This window comes from Canis aureus, chromosome 14 (assembly GCF_053574225.1).
Source record: "Canis aureus isolate CA01 chromosome 14, VMU_Caureus_v.1.0, whole genome shotgun sequence".
Lineage (NCBI taxonomy): Eukaryota > Metazoa > Chordata > Mammalia > Carnivora > Canidae > Canis > Canis aureus.
Window position 1 is genome coordinate 64,827,907 of NC_135624.1, and position 15,879 is coordinate 64,843,785.

The following is a 15,879-nucleotide window of genomic DNA, read 5'->3' on the forward strand; positions in this document are numbered from 1 at the left end:
GTCACAGAGAGAGAGAGAGAGAGAGAGGCAGAGACACAGGCAGAGGGAGAAGCAGGCTCCATGCACCGGGAGCCCGACGTGGGATTCGATCCCGGGGCTCCAGGATCGCGCCCTGGGCCAAAGGCAGGCGCCAAACCGCTGCGCCACCCAGGGATCCCTGGATTCTCATTTTAATGTGATTTTCCAGATAAGGGAGGGTTAAGCTCCTACGAAAACATGCACATGAATGACAGTAAAAGCTGAATTGCACAACAGCATCAGAAGCTTCCAGGGAAGCCATGAGAACTCACCACACACTCTCCCCGCACACATATGCTGTATGGGTCTTTGTAAGAGCAGTGAGTTCCATCGTGCACCAGCTGTTTCATGTACACCACATCGCCAGTCTCTCTGGACTGGCAGTAAAGGTGGCATCTTTTCTTGGCTGTAAAAGATGGAAGATTAAATCAACAATGGGCATAAAGTGACACATTTGCATAGTAGTTATTTTATTTTTAAAATATAAAGTTTCAGCATGGTTTCCTGAAAACAAAACATTGTACAAATGAATAAAAAAAAAAAAGTAGTGGAAAAGGATTCATATTTGGCATATGACTGACCTATACTGTGAAACTGACTCTCGTCTGACTCTTGACCTACACTGTGAAATTTCACCGAGAGTGAAGATTGGCTGTATTAATAATTACACAGGAACGACTGGGACTGTCCCAGGCGAACCGGTTGTATGGCAACCCTGGAGTTAACCACAGCTCTTCAATAAAATTTAATTCAGGACCAATTTCGTTTTAGTGACACTTAGAGAACGAAAAGGCTTTCTCTTTTGTTTGACCCAATGACCTAGTATGGTTTATGCTTCCTGTAGGACTTCATTAATTAAATTTAATATAACTTATGTGACTTGCTTCACAGATAAAAAATAATGCATTTCTTCTTAATGCATTGCAACTTAGAATGCCTATGTGGATGTATCTTTCCTTTAAAACAGCTTTTGGGATCCCTGGGTGGCGCAGCAGTTTGGCGCCTGCCTTTGGCCCAGGGCGCGATCCTGGAGACCCGGGATCGAATCCCACGTCGGGCTCCCGGTGCATGGAGCCTGCTTCTCCCTCTGCCTGTGTCTCTGCCTCTCTCTCTCTCTCTCTCTGTGTGACTATCATAAATAAATAAAAATTAAAAAAAATAAAAATAAATAAAACAGCTTTTAAACAGAACTCATTAGTGTATTATGTTATACGGTAATCGTGTCACTATTTTGTTTCAGCCACCCAAATATGAGGTATGGCCAGACGCTCCCATTTGGACATATTCAACCAAAAATTCAGGGGTATGAAGTGAAACACTAAAGGGGAATTTCCAAGTGTTATTTTCTAAGAACCAGTGTACAGTACAAAAGTAAAAAGTTATGACGTGACTTCTGTTCTTAAGTCATGATCTCTTTCTTGTTTCTGAGTCAGCTGTAAAAGAATTGTGTTTTCTCTCTTGTTATTCGGAAAGGAAAGATCACAGTATTCCAGAGCGTCTTCTAGTAGAGGGATGCCAGTCGGGCGAGGAAACTCAGCACGTCTCCCATGGGCTACTTTCCACTGGTCTTTTGAGTAGTGATGGTGGGAATGCTGCTGGCTGGGAGCTAGCCCACAATTCTGACCTCTCTAGAGAAGGGACTACGTCGGCCTTGTTCTTGGAAACCCAGCAAGACTTACCCCTGTACACACCAAGTTTTCTACTTTACCAAGTAAGGACCGAGAGTCCAAGGGATTGGTGTTGACAAGGCTTAAACTCTAAGTCACCATCCACACAGCGGGAAGGACAGCGAGCATCTACTCACAGTCGGGATGCTCGTATGGTAGCCAGTGGTGTTTGGTATTCTGGTATTCGAAGTGGGAGTTACGCTGTTGGCACTGCTGTGCTCTGAAGTCCTCAAAGTGTTTTGGGCATTCTTCTGTATTACAAAGCTGGTACTCAAAATTAACGCCAGGACAATCCTGACCACCATTGATGGGCCTAAAGAAAAGAAAACATTGAAAAAGACCCTTTGGCTCTGGTCCAGCAGTTGAAACTTGCAGACATAGTGCTGGGAGGGCAGAAAGCCAGGGCTTCTGAGCTGCAAAAGTGAATGAACCCAATCTTCCTGATTCCATTCCCTTCGGAAAGCACCATCTTCTCCCTGTGTGTGTGTGTGTCTGGAATGGGGTGAGGGTGGAGGGGACCAAAAACTCAATTTATATCAGCATTTCAAACAGTATATTTTGAATGCATGAGGAAAGTATATAAAGCCATCTTTAAAAACATGGAGGGACTGAGAAAAACTATATTTCCTACCATGCATAAAACATGTAGACGTAGCCCAAAGAAATTTGATCACAATCCTACCTCTTAGTTTTCTCTAGTAAATTCTACTAGTTTTCTCTAGTAGAATGTGAAAAATAATCTCATCTCCCTTAGAGAAAATTGGAGAGAACTGAATAAACTAACATATTTAAGATACTTAGAACAGAACAGGGCTCAGAGTGAGCCTTAGCTGCTCTTATTATAATTTTTATTGTTTTTGTTACTTCCACTAATACTTCCTCCTGTGAAAACAGGTACGTGACATTGGATATTCTTTATGAAAAACTTTCTCGGAGCCATCCTGCTGCCAGAAACTGAAGAAAGCACTTTTCTCACATGGTAAATCCTAGAGCAGAAAGAAAGTCCTAAGTTTTTGCTGCGCACGCAAAAGGGATTCAATCCATTTAGTCTGAATGAATGAATGGAGAACTGTTCCTCGCAGTTCCCTGGTCTTCTTTCACCATCTTTCTGTGGCCAGGCTCTGCTGCATTGCTCTCCTGACCCCAGACTGAGTGAGCCCCTGGCTGGTGCTGCTCCCTGGAGTGGTGCCCTGTGCTTCCTGCAGTGGCCCTCACAGCCTAGGACCCAGGCCTTCCCTGCACAGGCGGGGCTCTCCCTGCCCAGCTCCTGAAATCTCTAAATAGCAACTGCTTCAAAAATCTCCGGTCTTCACTGGAGCCTCTCATCTTCACCATTGACTACTCCTCACAAGATGGATCAATGGAGATTTACCCAAAATAGACACTTGAATCCTTAGGTTTCCTGTTTTGAAGTACACGTTTTTACATGTACTTCACAAAACAGAATGTTAATAAACATAATATTGAAGCATTTTCTGGTCTATCCAAAAACAATAGAATTATAAGAGTTTACTCACATGGGATTATTACACTGGCGTGTTCTGAAACGGACACCAGTTCCGCACGTCCGGGAACAGGAGCCAAATTTGGTCCATGATCCCCAATTGCCATCTTGTTTTTGTTGATTAGCATTCTTCCACATGCAGTGACCCTTATAGCACCACTTAGGAAAATGACAAAAGGCAATCATGAAAACCATGCATAGACTAAAGATCAAGTTATCATATGAGTACCACCAGTTAAAGGCCTCTATTTTTTTTCTCAGCCCCAGGTAAAAATGCATTTAAAATTAACCCAGCACAATGGGATCCCTGGGTGGCGCAGCGGTTTGGCGCCTGCCTTTGGCCCAGGGCGCGATCCTGGAGACCCGGGATCGAATCCCACGTCGGGCTCCCGGTGCATGGAGCCTGCTTCTCCCTCTGCCTGTCTCTCTTTCTCTCCCTCTCTCTGTGACTATCATAAATAAATAAAAAATTAAAAAAAATAAAATAAAATAAAATTAGCCCAGCACAACTGTCACAAGGTGCCCCATATGGGATAATTTAGACTTACATTTTTAAGGATAAAATGAAAAAAAACAAAAACAAAACAAAAACCATTCACTCAGTCAAGTTTTTAAATGTACATTTACAATGAATATCAAATAAAACCAGTAAGGATGATCTGGGGACCCAACTTGCATAGCAGGTACTACTCTACAATTCACCCCTCATTAGCTAAATTATCAGGTATTTCTAAGGGTAACATGCTCCCCTTTATCATATTAACAGAAAAATATATACCTTAACTTTGGAATTAACATACCTAAAACATCTTTAGTGTTCAAAACACTTGAATACGTTTCAAAATTTTCATTCACAATGATTCTGAGAGATAGATAATTCGTTTGTTATCTTTATATTTTAGATGAGGGATATTGTGGCCCAGAAAGGATCATGAGGAGGAGAAGACCGACTGACCAGGAAATAATTAAGTGGAAACCACTAAACCTTGATACTACAGAGGCACCTAGCTTACAGTATCCCAGCACACAGCAGGTGCTCAACAGGTATTAGCTCTTCTCCCTTTCGACGTTTTGACCTGCTTTTTTTGTCCTACACACAATAAAATGTCTCTTAAAACTCGAATTTGGTAAATTTAAATATAACACAAATATATTAAGAAAAGTTGGATGTTTGGAGTTGATTCACAGGATATATTTTTCAAAAAGCAAAAATGAATCAACTCATTGTTGCTCTTGCTTTTTGGGTTAAAAGTCTGTAACACTGAATTTTGCAAAAGCAACACACCATATGTAATGCGTTTAGCATGATACCTAACAAAGTTTAAGCACAAAATAATGGCAGATTTTACTATTTTTATCATTACTATGCTTGCAATTCTCAGAGCAAATACAGTTCATACACATTTGAAATAGAGCTTTATGTGGGTTTTAAAAGAACTAAAAGCTATGTAAATCTTCCTTGCCAGCTTTTGGTCCTATCTACAATATCTTATTTCCAAACTAGTCAAGGCTCTTCAACTTGAGTTCTTAACATGCCTTTGTTTTGGATTTGGTGATCTTTCCCCTCCTGAGTAGTGTAGCTTGGCCCCTGGCCAGTTTCTGAGCATTCAATCTTGACTACACAATTTGAGATTTAAAACCTCTGGGCATCTTTCCCCAAGGAGCAAGGCCAAATCTTCTGTATAAATTCACATGACTTTATTTCTGGACAACTTTCACAAGGTGTGGGACGGGACGCCAGCAAGTAAATCAAATTCCATTAGCAGGGGCTCAGATATTCTGCTGCGCTGCTGTTTCCTATTCTATCAGTAGTGGCCGAACAGTGGCCTCAAAGGAGGTAGGTCCTAATCCTTGAAATCTGTGAATGTCCTTATTTGGAAAATGGGTCTTTGCAGATGTGATGTGGTTAAGGATTTGGAGATGGAGAGATTATCCTGGATTATCCAGGTGGGCCCTGACTGTCAGCACAGCATGTGTATTCTTATAAGACAGGGGCAAAGGGAAATTTGTACACAGAAAAGGGGATAGTGTGGCCAGGGAAGCAGAAATTAGAATGGTGCAGCCACAAATCGAGGAATGCAGGCCGCCACCAGAAGCTGGAAGACCCAAGAACAGATCCTTCCCTAGAGCCTCTGGAGAGAGTATGGTCCTGTCCACACATCGATTTTGGCTCAGTGAAACTGATTTTAGACTTCTGGCTTTTAAAACTATGAGAGAATAACATTTCTGTTATTTTAAGGAACTAACGTTGTGGCAATTTGTTATGGAAGCCCTAGGAAACAATGCTAGTGCATTATCATAATGAAACCCCATACACCATGGTTTGTACAAAAATGACTACAGCAAGGGTCATAATTTTCCAGGTTTCTAAAGATCATTATGATGAAATATATCTTAGATCTTCATTGTATAAATAGATATACTCACTTTTCCAGCAGCACATTCGGTCCCATCAAGTGGGGGTCCCTTTTTTGTCTTACAAAAGTAGGGATTATCAGGATGGCTACACCACAGCTGTTTACATGGGTCAAATGTTCGGAACTGGAAGAGAGAGAATCAAGATCTCAATAAAATATAGATGACATGTCATACCAACATCTGTCCAACATTCCTCATGTCATGTTCCTTGGGTACTTTAAATTCAAATTAATAGTCATAGTTGTGGCATGATGAGAAAAAAAAATATATTGCCTGAGAATTCCAGGGAAATAATATTTTTATTCTGTTTTTCTAAAATATCAATAATAAACAATGATTTGTCTGCAATTCTCTGGTTGACTTTAACATTTCTGCATACTACTTCTATTTTATGGTTTTCAAACAGACAATATGGGAATTTCAAAGAATTTGTAAGTATTATGACCATTTTAAATATGAAAACTTATTATGATGGTTTTACAGTTCTTAAGCTATCAAGAAGGTTCTCTTTATCCCTGTAGATATGAACTAGTTGGATTATAAATAATACTGAGCTGACTAAAAGCAGAAAATATTTGTAAGGCTTGGTTTGTGAGATAAAGTATTCTAGGTGTGACAAAATTTCACAATGCGTTCAAGTAGTTTACAGTGTACTTTCTATATATTTAATCCTCAAAACAATCCATGGTGATAATATGAGATATAAGGTAAAGCTTTAGTTATAGTTATACATGAGATAATAATAGCCAGACCAGAATCTTAGTATTCACACTTGTAAGAATGTTTTTTGTTTTCCTGAAACACCACATTATGATATCCAAATGCATGTGTAAGCACACATATTTGTGTGTGGTCTTTACTCGTCTGATCTCTTTGTAACTAGAAACATCTTACCATTCTCTAGATTTAAACAAACATCAAACACCAATTTCTCCACATATTCATTGCTTATAGCACTAATTACCCATAGAGAGTCAGAGCTTTTATTTTTTTTAAATTGGTACTCATTTTGGACCTAGGTGTTTTTGTTCTAATTCCTACTACTTAATGCAGAAATTGTATTTATCCATGATATTGAGCCAAAGCTTTAGAATTCTCAGGTCTAAAGTATTAATGCAGGTAATAGGAGCTGACAGTGTATACCTTATACACAGACCAATGGCTGTAGATAGCTCTATATGGAAGATTCAAACAGCAGATCAACTTCTTTCCAGTACCATGAAATACTTACTTTTCTCGCTCTAACACACAAAGCTTGGTCCAACATATCAAAAGCCCCTCCTTTCTTCCCTTATATTTATGAACTAATAAAGCTTAATGTAGAAATTTAGTGAACATACCCATAATGTGCACAGTCACATGGAGGACTGGCTTTACTGGACTCCATTTACTATGCGCCTGCATTGTGCTAGAGGCTTTAATTATTATCAAATTTAATCCTGATATCAATTCTATGAGATAAATATTATCATTACCCACATTTTACACCCATGAAAATGAAGAGAGATTGAATTAAGGGCTCAAAGTCATGGATCCGGTAAGTATGAGATCCTGATTCTGACAACCCACCTAGTCTGAGTATGAGACCCATATTCCTGACCTTCATGCTATACCATATGACTCTCACATGAGAATATACCAGTACAACCCTTCCCTACGGTCACAGCTACATGAAATCCTGGCCAACAAACTAATGAAAAGCAACCTATTGAATGCTTAGAAGTCATCTCTGAAGGTCATAAAAACTAAGGGAACAACAGAGCATAAAGCTTTAGAGTCTGAATATCTTAGTTTCAATATCCAGCTCCCTCATTGACCAGATGTGTGCTTTAGGCAAACTGCTTAATTTCTGTAAGTCTTGGTTTTTTTCATCTGCAGAATAAAAATGTACCAACTCCCATCTAGTCTGTTTCAAGGATTACATAATATTTAACTTTATTATCGAAGCTCTTAACTTCAGCACATAGTGACACAGCAAACACAAAATCATTGATAGATATTTTTATGCTTGCACCAGTAGTCTGTAAAGCTCACCAAACAGGAGCTATGCAAAAAAGATTTCAAGATGCAAAATCTCACTTGATTGTAACATACCGCAGTGCACATTTTATAACCAACCCCAAAGTCAAAACGACATTGCTCATCCATAGAGTAATTGATTCCAGGAAGTTCGGGGAGTTTGGGCCAATCATGTTCAAATGGGTCATCAAGGAGACAGTCATAGGAACTGTAGAGAGGAAAATATTTCATGTCATTAACTGTCCATTTTTTAAAACACATCCTAATGTGGTTACATACTCTTAGGTTACGTACTCTGGAATTTCATCAGATTATATAGCAAGATCACAAAGTAATGCCTTTTAAGGTCGTTCGTTTCACTTCCTTTTAGAAAAAGACTCATCATCCTTATTCAACCCAAAAAAGTAAGCCAAACATGACTCAGGAATACAGTAGAATTGTGACAGCCCTATTCACGTCCCCAGCTGAACTCCCACATGGTGTGGTGGCACAGATCTCAGCATTTATGCTACAGGGTACATGTGGCACACTATGCAGGCATCACATGACCATCCTCTCTCTCCTCATCACCAACTCAGGTTTGATCATCAGTCAAAGATTCCATAAGGAATTTACTAAAAGGAGACCATGGTTAAAAATTCTCTTAAATTCTAGGTTTATGGCTTAAAAAAATAAATAAATAAATAAATAAATTCTAGGTTTATGGCTTAAAATATTGTGATTACATTATGGGATCATTGTGCGGAAAGCTGTGAGTCATAAGAAAGTGTTTACAATGAGCAGCAACTTTCATTCCCTGGGAGTTTTGTTAAGATCAAGATCCTAGGGGCGCCTGGGTGGCTCAGTCAGTAAAGCATCTGCCTTCAGCTCAGGTCATGATCCCAGCGTCCAGGGATGGGGCCCCACATCGGGCTCCATGCTCTGCGGGTCGACTGCTTCTCCCTCTCCCCCTCCCCCTGCTTGTAATCTCTCTCTAATGAATAAATAAAATATTAAAAAAAAAAAGATCAAGGTCCTAGAAGTCAGCTCCATGTCTGTATTATGCTAGGCTATAAATGCTCTCCAACATGCAGAAGGGGACCTACTGGATGTATCTCTTCAGTTCTTGGCCACTGCACCGGGACCAGTGGTAACGATGAAATGCAGCTTGCACCAAGGGGGCCATGACACTCCCCATAGCAGTCTCATCCCCGCACCTGTTGCCTTGTCCGTCGTGCTCCATTCCCAGCCTAAGACAAAGGGAGACCTCACTGGTAAGAGAGGGGCCATGGATTTTGCTTGATTTCACTCTTGAAAATAAATTCAGGGGAATCTGTTTTATAAATGAACGTGGCTTCTGTGGAGGAGTCCCAGAAACTGTGAAATAGAGAACAATCTGACAGAAATGTCTTTTCTGAGAGCTACAAAAAAATGCAGGGGTGTCTCGGCAAGCCAGAGTCATTTATTTAGTTTCCGTGCATGACCTCTTCCCTGTTTTCAGCTCCTCACATTTGGCAAAGAATGAGAATTGCCTGCTGGCATGTACTCTGCCTAAAGTGTGAACGATACTGAGAGAAGCAGGAAAGAAAAGACCTTTTTTTTTTTTTTTTTTTGCTTTATAACTGTCAACAGTGACTTACACATGGCCAGTCTCATGGGCTACTACAAAAGCAGATGAAAAACCATCCTCATGATTCAGGGTACAACTTCTCACTGGATGACACATGCCTGTGACTGGAGCATATCCTGTAGAGAATAACAATTACTTTTATTTTCATTTTATGAGAAAGCCCATTAAGAACTACTACTGGACCTTTGCCTAGAAAAAAAAAAAAAAGAGCTTTTCAGGAAACAGAGGCAGTATTATTTCACTGCTAGCATTGCGCCACATTCTCTTGGGAAAGCCACACACAGGTAATGGTCTCTAAAAAGATTCATTGGGTCTGCGTTTTCTCCTTCCCTAAGGGAAGGAACTGCCTGGGGTTACTATTCTGTTCTGCCTACCAACAAAGCCTCGTCTTTCTGTTTTCAGTGAATGGTCCTTCCTATGATGGTACTGATAAAGGGAGCCAGAAATTCCATCAACGTTGAAAAGAAATTCATCAGTCTACATTTTTCCAAAGTCTACATCAGAATTTATTAGATAAATGTAAGCTGACTTTGGAAGAAAGCTCTTTGGCAGCAATCATTTCTTATGGCTTCTCCTTTCCCTTTCCAAACAGTTAGTGGAAATCACACTGCACTTTACAGCATCCCCTCCAGACTCCAAATGCACAATCATTATTTTAAAGGCAAGTATAATTTGTTATAGCATTTAAGTGGCATTTAACATTGTGAACTCCACAGAAGTCACTGGGAGCGATAGAAAGAAAGAGTATGCTTAGCTGATGCATGGTGGAAAGTGATGGTAGGGATCTGAACATTTGAACAGACTCCTTGATTTAGGATTATTTTTGAAAAGTCATGCCCTTAAGTTTTTCTTCTGCATATTAATGGAAATACCTTGCATTCCAGCAGGTCCAAAATCTTGCCTGGTTAAGAAAATTGCATGGTCATGGTGTTCAGAGTGGTTGGGATCAGACTTTTGTTGTTGGCAAGCCCAGCGGCATACATTCTCCAAGCTTCTGGATGGGTTTCCCCTTTCTATGAGGCTGATGGACTAAGAGGAAACAGTGTGTTGAAGAAGTACACAATGCTTTCCCGAAGGCTTCCTTTCATAACTTTCTCTGAAGTCAACATTTGGGAGTATAATATTTAAGTAATGTTCAACAACATTATTTAGGGCTCATGTATTTATCCACTCTTGTTTGGGAATTCTAAATGCCCAAGGATATCTGAATGATGATCAGTGTTACCTGTGCGAAAGGTGACTGACACATTTACAGGAACATGTAACACTAACATTTGCTATCGTGGGGCAACTCAGTGTTAATCACTGGGGTTAAGAATTCTAGTAGTCCATTTCCTAATTCAACTTGGATTTCTTATAGATATTAAGAAAAAAAAAAAAGGAAAAGATTCTGGTTAAGACTTTTATCCAGAGCCGTTAAAGTGAAAGGTCTTTAGTTAATTTTTTTTTATTTTCATTTTTACTTTGATTTTGATTTTTATTGGCCCAGAATTGATCGACAAATGTGAAGAATATAAATTCTTCAATGAGCTGGCAAAGCTGGTCAAATCTTTATTTCAGGAAGTGGTCAAATTACATAAACTTTACACTAAATAAAGCAACTACCCTTTTTTAAACCTCAGGGCGATGGAGGGAGATGCACTCTTATCCGGCAGTTGCAAGAGATGGATTGGCATTGCCTGGAACGTTGCTACTACCACATTATGATCAGGAATTAAAAGTTCAGAGGGAAAAGGGCCCATCCTTCAAGAACCCAGTATCCATACTTCCCAGAGTAGTTCTGATATAATAAGAAATTGAATTTGGAACCCAAAATTAGTCCCTACTTGGCTGGCAGGCTGAGAGCTTTGTTACATTTTAGTAAATGTTATTATTCGTGTTTACATTCTGAATAAAATTAGCTTGGTTTAGTGCATGCTGATCACATGCTTCTCCAAACAAATCATATAACAACCAACTGAAAGCTGTTAACATCTCCAGCTGGAGTTAACTTGTATGTAGTGTTAGTAACACAAACTAGGTCAGGTTTATGGAATAAAGTAAAGATCAATGACACCTTCTCATCAGAAAATGGTAAGTGGGTGTTATATACATAATGAAATGCAAACACATGGATTTTTTTCCTCTTTGCTAAATGCATAATTTTATTAGTATTTCATAATCAGGGGGATTAATTATGGCAGGGGGCTTGTAATTTTAAATATCAAGAAAATTGTCAAGTTAGTCACTTTCTCAAAGAAAGAAATCATGGTCATCATTTCATTATTTCCAACGACAAGGACACATCCCTGCCATTGTAAAGTCAGCTACAGTTAGTTACATCACATGAAAATCCTACCATGTGCATTTCGATCTAACTTTTTGTTTCCAAAAGGATTAAAGCTCTTCTCAGTGAACATTCACTGTATACTTCAGTTTTCTTAAGTGGAATGACATACGTAAAATATTGCTTTTAACAAACCATAAGAGGGCAAGGATCTTTGCTATTTTTCTTCACTGATATAGTCAAAGCACCTAGAAAGCATCTGACACATAGTAAGCATTCAGCATAGATGTTGTGAATGAATAAATGAATGAATCACAAATTTGATGATAATGGTAGACTAAGGAAATTCTCTTTCCTCACAGTGATATCTATTTGTTTTCACTCATCCAGTCATGCTTAGAGCCAGAATAATAATGATCTATGACTCCATTAGATAAATAAGCAAAGCAAATGGTATCAGCACAAAAATCATCATCTGTTCCAATGGGGAGATCTACGCTTATCATGGCAGTGTCTCTTCCTCAGTTCTAAAGAGCTAGGTCTGCGTGACACATCAACGCCACATTAGCTAGAGTTACAGAAATGCCATCTGCTAGTCCAGTTCTTAACATCCAGAGATCACATATTTTAAGATATTTTACCTTTGCATAACCCAGCATTATCATGCGCACCAAGACCACATTTATATGCACTCCAAGGGACTCATCATGGTAAATTTCATTCACCTGGAAACAAAGCAGATAATCGCTAAAAGAAAGGTGACACAATGATTTGATTTCATGATTTGCACAACATTTCAGGGGTTAGCCATGTAATCACAAGTACTGGAGTCAAATCACTTTTTTTTTTTTAATTTTGTTTATGCTGAACTCTGAAATGAAATTACTTACCTTTAGCTTTGGAACATTCTTGGGTATGTGAACTGCTGATTTTGTAAACCCCACAGTATCATAAACAACAGAGAACATGTTTTAAAAGGGCTTCATTAAACTACTGCTGTGTTAGAAAGAGTCCAATGTGCTATAATACACATATAATATTCATCAAAAGCAACAGCAAGTAGGTGACTCTGGCAAGAATCTACTAGCTGGGGGTGCCTGGGTGGCTCAGTCAGTTAAGTGTCTGCCTTTGGCTTAGGTAATGACCCAGTGTGCTGGGATTGAGCCCCACATCAGATTCCCTGCTCAGTGGGTCCCTGCTACTCCCTCTTCCTGCCACTCCCCCTGCTTGTGCTTTCTCTCTCTCTCTCTGTCAAATAAATAAATAAAATCTAAAAGAAGAAGAAGAAGAAGAAGAAGAAGAAGAAGAAGAAGAAGAAGAAGAAGAAGAAGAAAAGAAATTCATTAAAAAAAAAAAAAAAGAAGAAGAGTCTTCTACCTTTGCATAGCCATAGCCATGTAGAGGAGAACAGTCAGCAGGCATTTGTCTGGGGGCTCATGTCACCACCAAGGGTCCTATGTCTGGTTAGGAGAGCCCATGGAAATGGAGTTGGTGTGCAGGAGCTATGGTGGTTTATCTGCAGGCCAGCAAGTGGGTAGCCCTCCTAGTGCTTCCACTCTATAAGTGGGGCAGCTGAGACAATGATTATATAGAAGCCCTACCGTGTTATAAGTCCTTCAATATTTGAATTACTAAGGTGACTGTATGAGTGCATATTAGATGAATATCACCCTTAGGTATAGCTCAGAAAAGCTAAGTTGAGTCACTCCTTTTTATTTAATTATTAAAGTTAGGCTAAAACTTCTAAAAGTGATTTGGTATGCTTTAAAATTATTGATATTAGGATTGAAGCAATCTCAGAGGTCATAGTCCACCACAGATTTACACAGATGAGTAAAATGAAGACAGCAGAGGTTAACTGGTGTGTAAAGGCCACAGTCAGTTGTTGGCAGAAACGAACCTAATAAGAAATAATAAGAAATTGAATTTGGAACCCCAAATTAGTCCCTACTTGGCTGGCAGGCTGAGAGCTTTGTTACATTTTAGTAAATGTTATTATTCGTGTTTACATTCTGAATAAAATTAGCTTGGTTTAGTGCATGTTGATCACAGGCCAGACCATCATTGTTTCTTCTGATTAAGCTAGTGCAAAATCAATGTGAGTCAAGATTGCTTATTATGTTGGCAAATGCTAACAGGAAGGGGAAAGGTGAAGTTATCTGACTAGACTACAAAACTTCTTTGCTATTCCCAGGGACAGGGATGCCACATCTGTCACAATAACTAAAAGAGGGATGGAAAACTAACTGAAATTCGACTTGAGATCCAGGAGATTTGGACTCTAATCACAGCAATGGAAAACCTATAGAGAAAAGATAACCATAATCTCATAGAGAGAGACTTTATAAAGAAATCTAACTTAAGAATGATAGAATGTTCTAAGAAGCCCCCACAAAATTCATGAATCATTAAAATGGAAATTACCACACTAACCAAGAAACAGAGCAAGAAATCTCAACTGAAATATTTCAAGAATCTAATGGGATTGCACAGAACACCTTAAAAAAAATCAAGGCCTGAAATATAGCCTAAAGGCATACTTACTAAATTTGTATGGAATAAAAAAGAGGACAGCTAAAATGGAGGTAAAAAAAGAACTGCAGAAACTAGTATAACTTAAGATGACAAAGTGCAGTTTGACAAGAAAAGATGTAGAATCCTCTTAAGTGGAAAAATGCATTTAGATATACACACATATACTTTACAAATACCCACACACACAGAGAATGGTAAGACTCAATGTAACAACCGTTCAACATAAGCCAAGTTAAAAAAAAAACAAAAAAACAACTGCAACGTGCCCTTGCAGGGCACAAGTGCATAGACAGGCAGCCCATGAGCAAGCTATCCCTCTGGAGGCCAGGGTATACCTGAAGTACTAAGTAAATTTTAGCTCATGATGTCTTATAAAAGAGATGTTGACAAACACGAATGTACCCAGAGAAGAGCAAAAAGCAAGCAGCCTATAAAATATGTACATAAAGGATGGAAGGCTTAATGTCCAAGAGCCTAACACCAAACACCAATGTCTCAGTTAACATTCTAGTTCAACCCCTCATTGTTGTGTGGTCTCTTTCTTAGCCTCGGTCAAATGGGCATAATAAGAATACTACCACTTTGGACTAGTGCAAGAATTAAAAGATTTAACTCAGGCAAACAAACTCCTCAATGTATGAGTGAGAAGGAGAGAAGGGCATTGCAGAACAGGATTATATGGGAAACAAAAGAAAAACCTAGAGAGAAGACTTAATAGCTGCCATATGGAAAAGATGCTCAATGTATTCCATATATCTACGGAAAATAAATAAAAACCATGGGGTCAAACTGAGAGGGGTAGATTCCCGGTAAATATAAGAAAAGATTGAATGCTGTACAAAAAAGCTGTGATTTTTCTCTGACCTTTTTGGTCAGGGAACATTCTCTTATCTTATTCCACACCTGCCTAATTGAAGACTGAATTCCCTTCCTCTTCTGCATTAAGCGTCTGATAAGGAATTCCTAACACTATAATTCCAATACAAGTAAAGTCTGAAGCCAGGCATGTCACTAACACATTCATCCAGAGACTCATGGACATTCCAAGAGACTTCTCGTAAGGCAGCTGTTCTGAATTAGCAGCATGGCTTTGCTCACATGTACTCAGCTTAATGTAAACGAATTCAATGTAAAAAAAAAAAAAAAGACAAAGCAATGCTAGTAAATATGCAAAATAAACGAATGATAAAATTTTAAACTAAACTAGTTAGGTAAAAAATAATTTCTAGAGCACAGATGATGGAAGGAGGGAGACACAGCCCCTCAGAGTAGCAGCGACAACTATACTTAAAAATGCAGGAAACACATCAGAAAATCTTAGAATCCTAAAATGAAGGAAAGGTGGCAACAATGACAAATAGCTTATAGTAGTTGAGTTAGTATAGTGAATAGTCACCCTAAATTAGTAAACCCATCTGTACTTGGGAAATCTTAAAATCAGTGCAATACCAAGAAAGTCTAATGGACAAAATTCATGTTCTCAATGGTAATATTATACTATAAAATGATGGAGTAAAAGGACACTTTTTTAAAATTCAAAGTGACCATTCACCAAACAAAAAGTATTGTTTAACAAAAGTCACTATTATGCCAGGCTAATAAGACAGTAGGGTGGGGATCCCTGGATGGCTCAGCAGTTTAGTGCCTGCCTTTGGCCCTTGGCATGGTCCTGGAGGCCCGGGATCGAGTCCCACGTTGGGCTCCCTGCATAGAGCCTGCTTCTCCCTCTGCCTGTGTCTGCCTCTCTCTCTCTCTCTCTCTCTCTCTCTCTCTCTGTCTCTCATGAATAAATAAATAAAATCTTAAAAAAAAAAAAAAAAAGACAGCAGGGTAATCCGGTACA

General features: G+C 39.1%; 1 protein-coding gene across 4 annotated transcripts in view; it reads right to left on the reverse strand.

Moving 5' to 3' along the window:
- Positions 1-15,879, reverse strand: part of ADAMTS3 (ADAM metallopeptidase with thrombospondin type 1 motif 3) — a 261,150-nt gene that overhangs the window by 30,275 nt on the left and 214,996 nt on the right. For all 4 annotated transcript variants that reach the window (XM_077848318.1, XM_077848321.1, XM_077848319.1 and 1 more), the window contains 9 exons: positions 12,143-12,226; positions 10,108-10,264; positions 9,246-9,351; positions 8,712-8,855; positions 7,702-7,834; positions 5,617-5,730; positions 3,203-3,348; positions 1,823-1,998; positions 291-424 (listed from right to left, as the gene is read on the reverse strand). In XM_077848318.1, the coding sequence (XP_077704444.1) occupies positions 291-424; positions 1,823-1,998; positions 3,203-3,348; positions 5,617-5,730; positions 7,702-7,834; positions 8,712-8,855; positions 9,246-9,351; positions 10,108-10,264; positions 12,143-12,226 (1,194 nt within the window). The remainder of the gene's footprint in view (positions 1-290; positions 425-1,822; positions 1,999-3,202; positions 3,349-5,616; positions 5,731-7,701; positions 7,835-8,711; positions 8,856-9,245; positions 9,352-10,107; positions 10,265-12,142; positions 12,227-15,879) is intronic.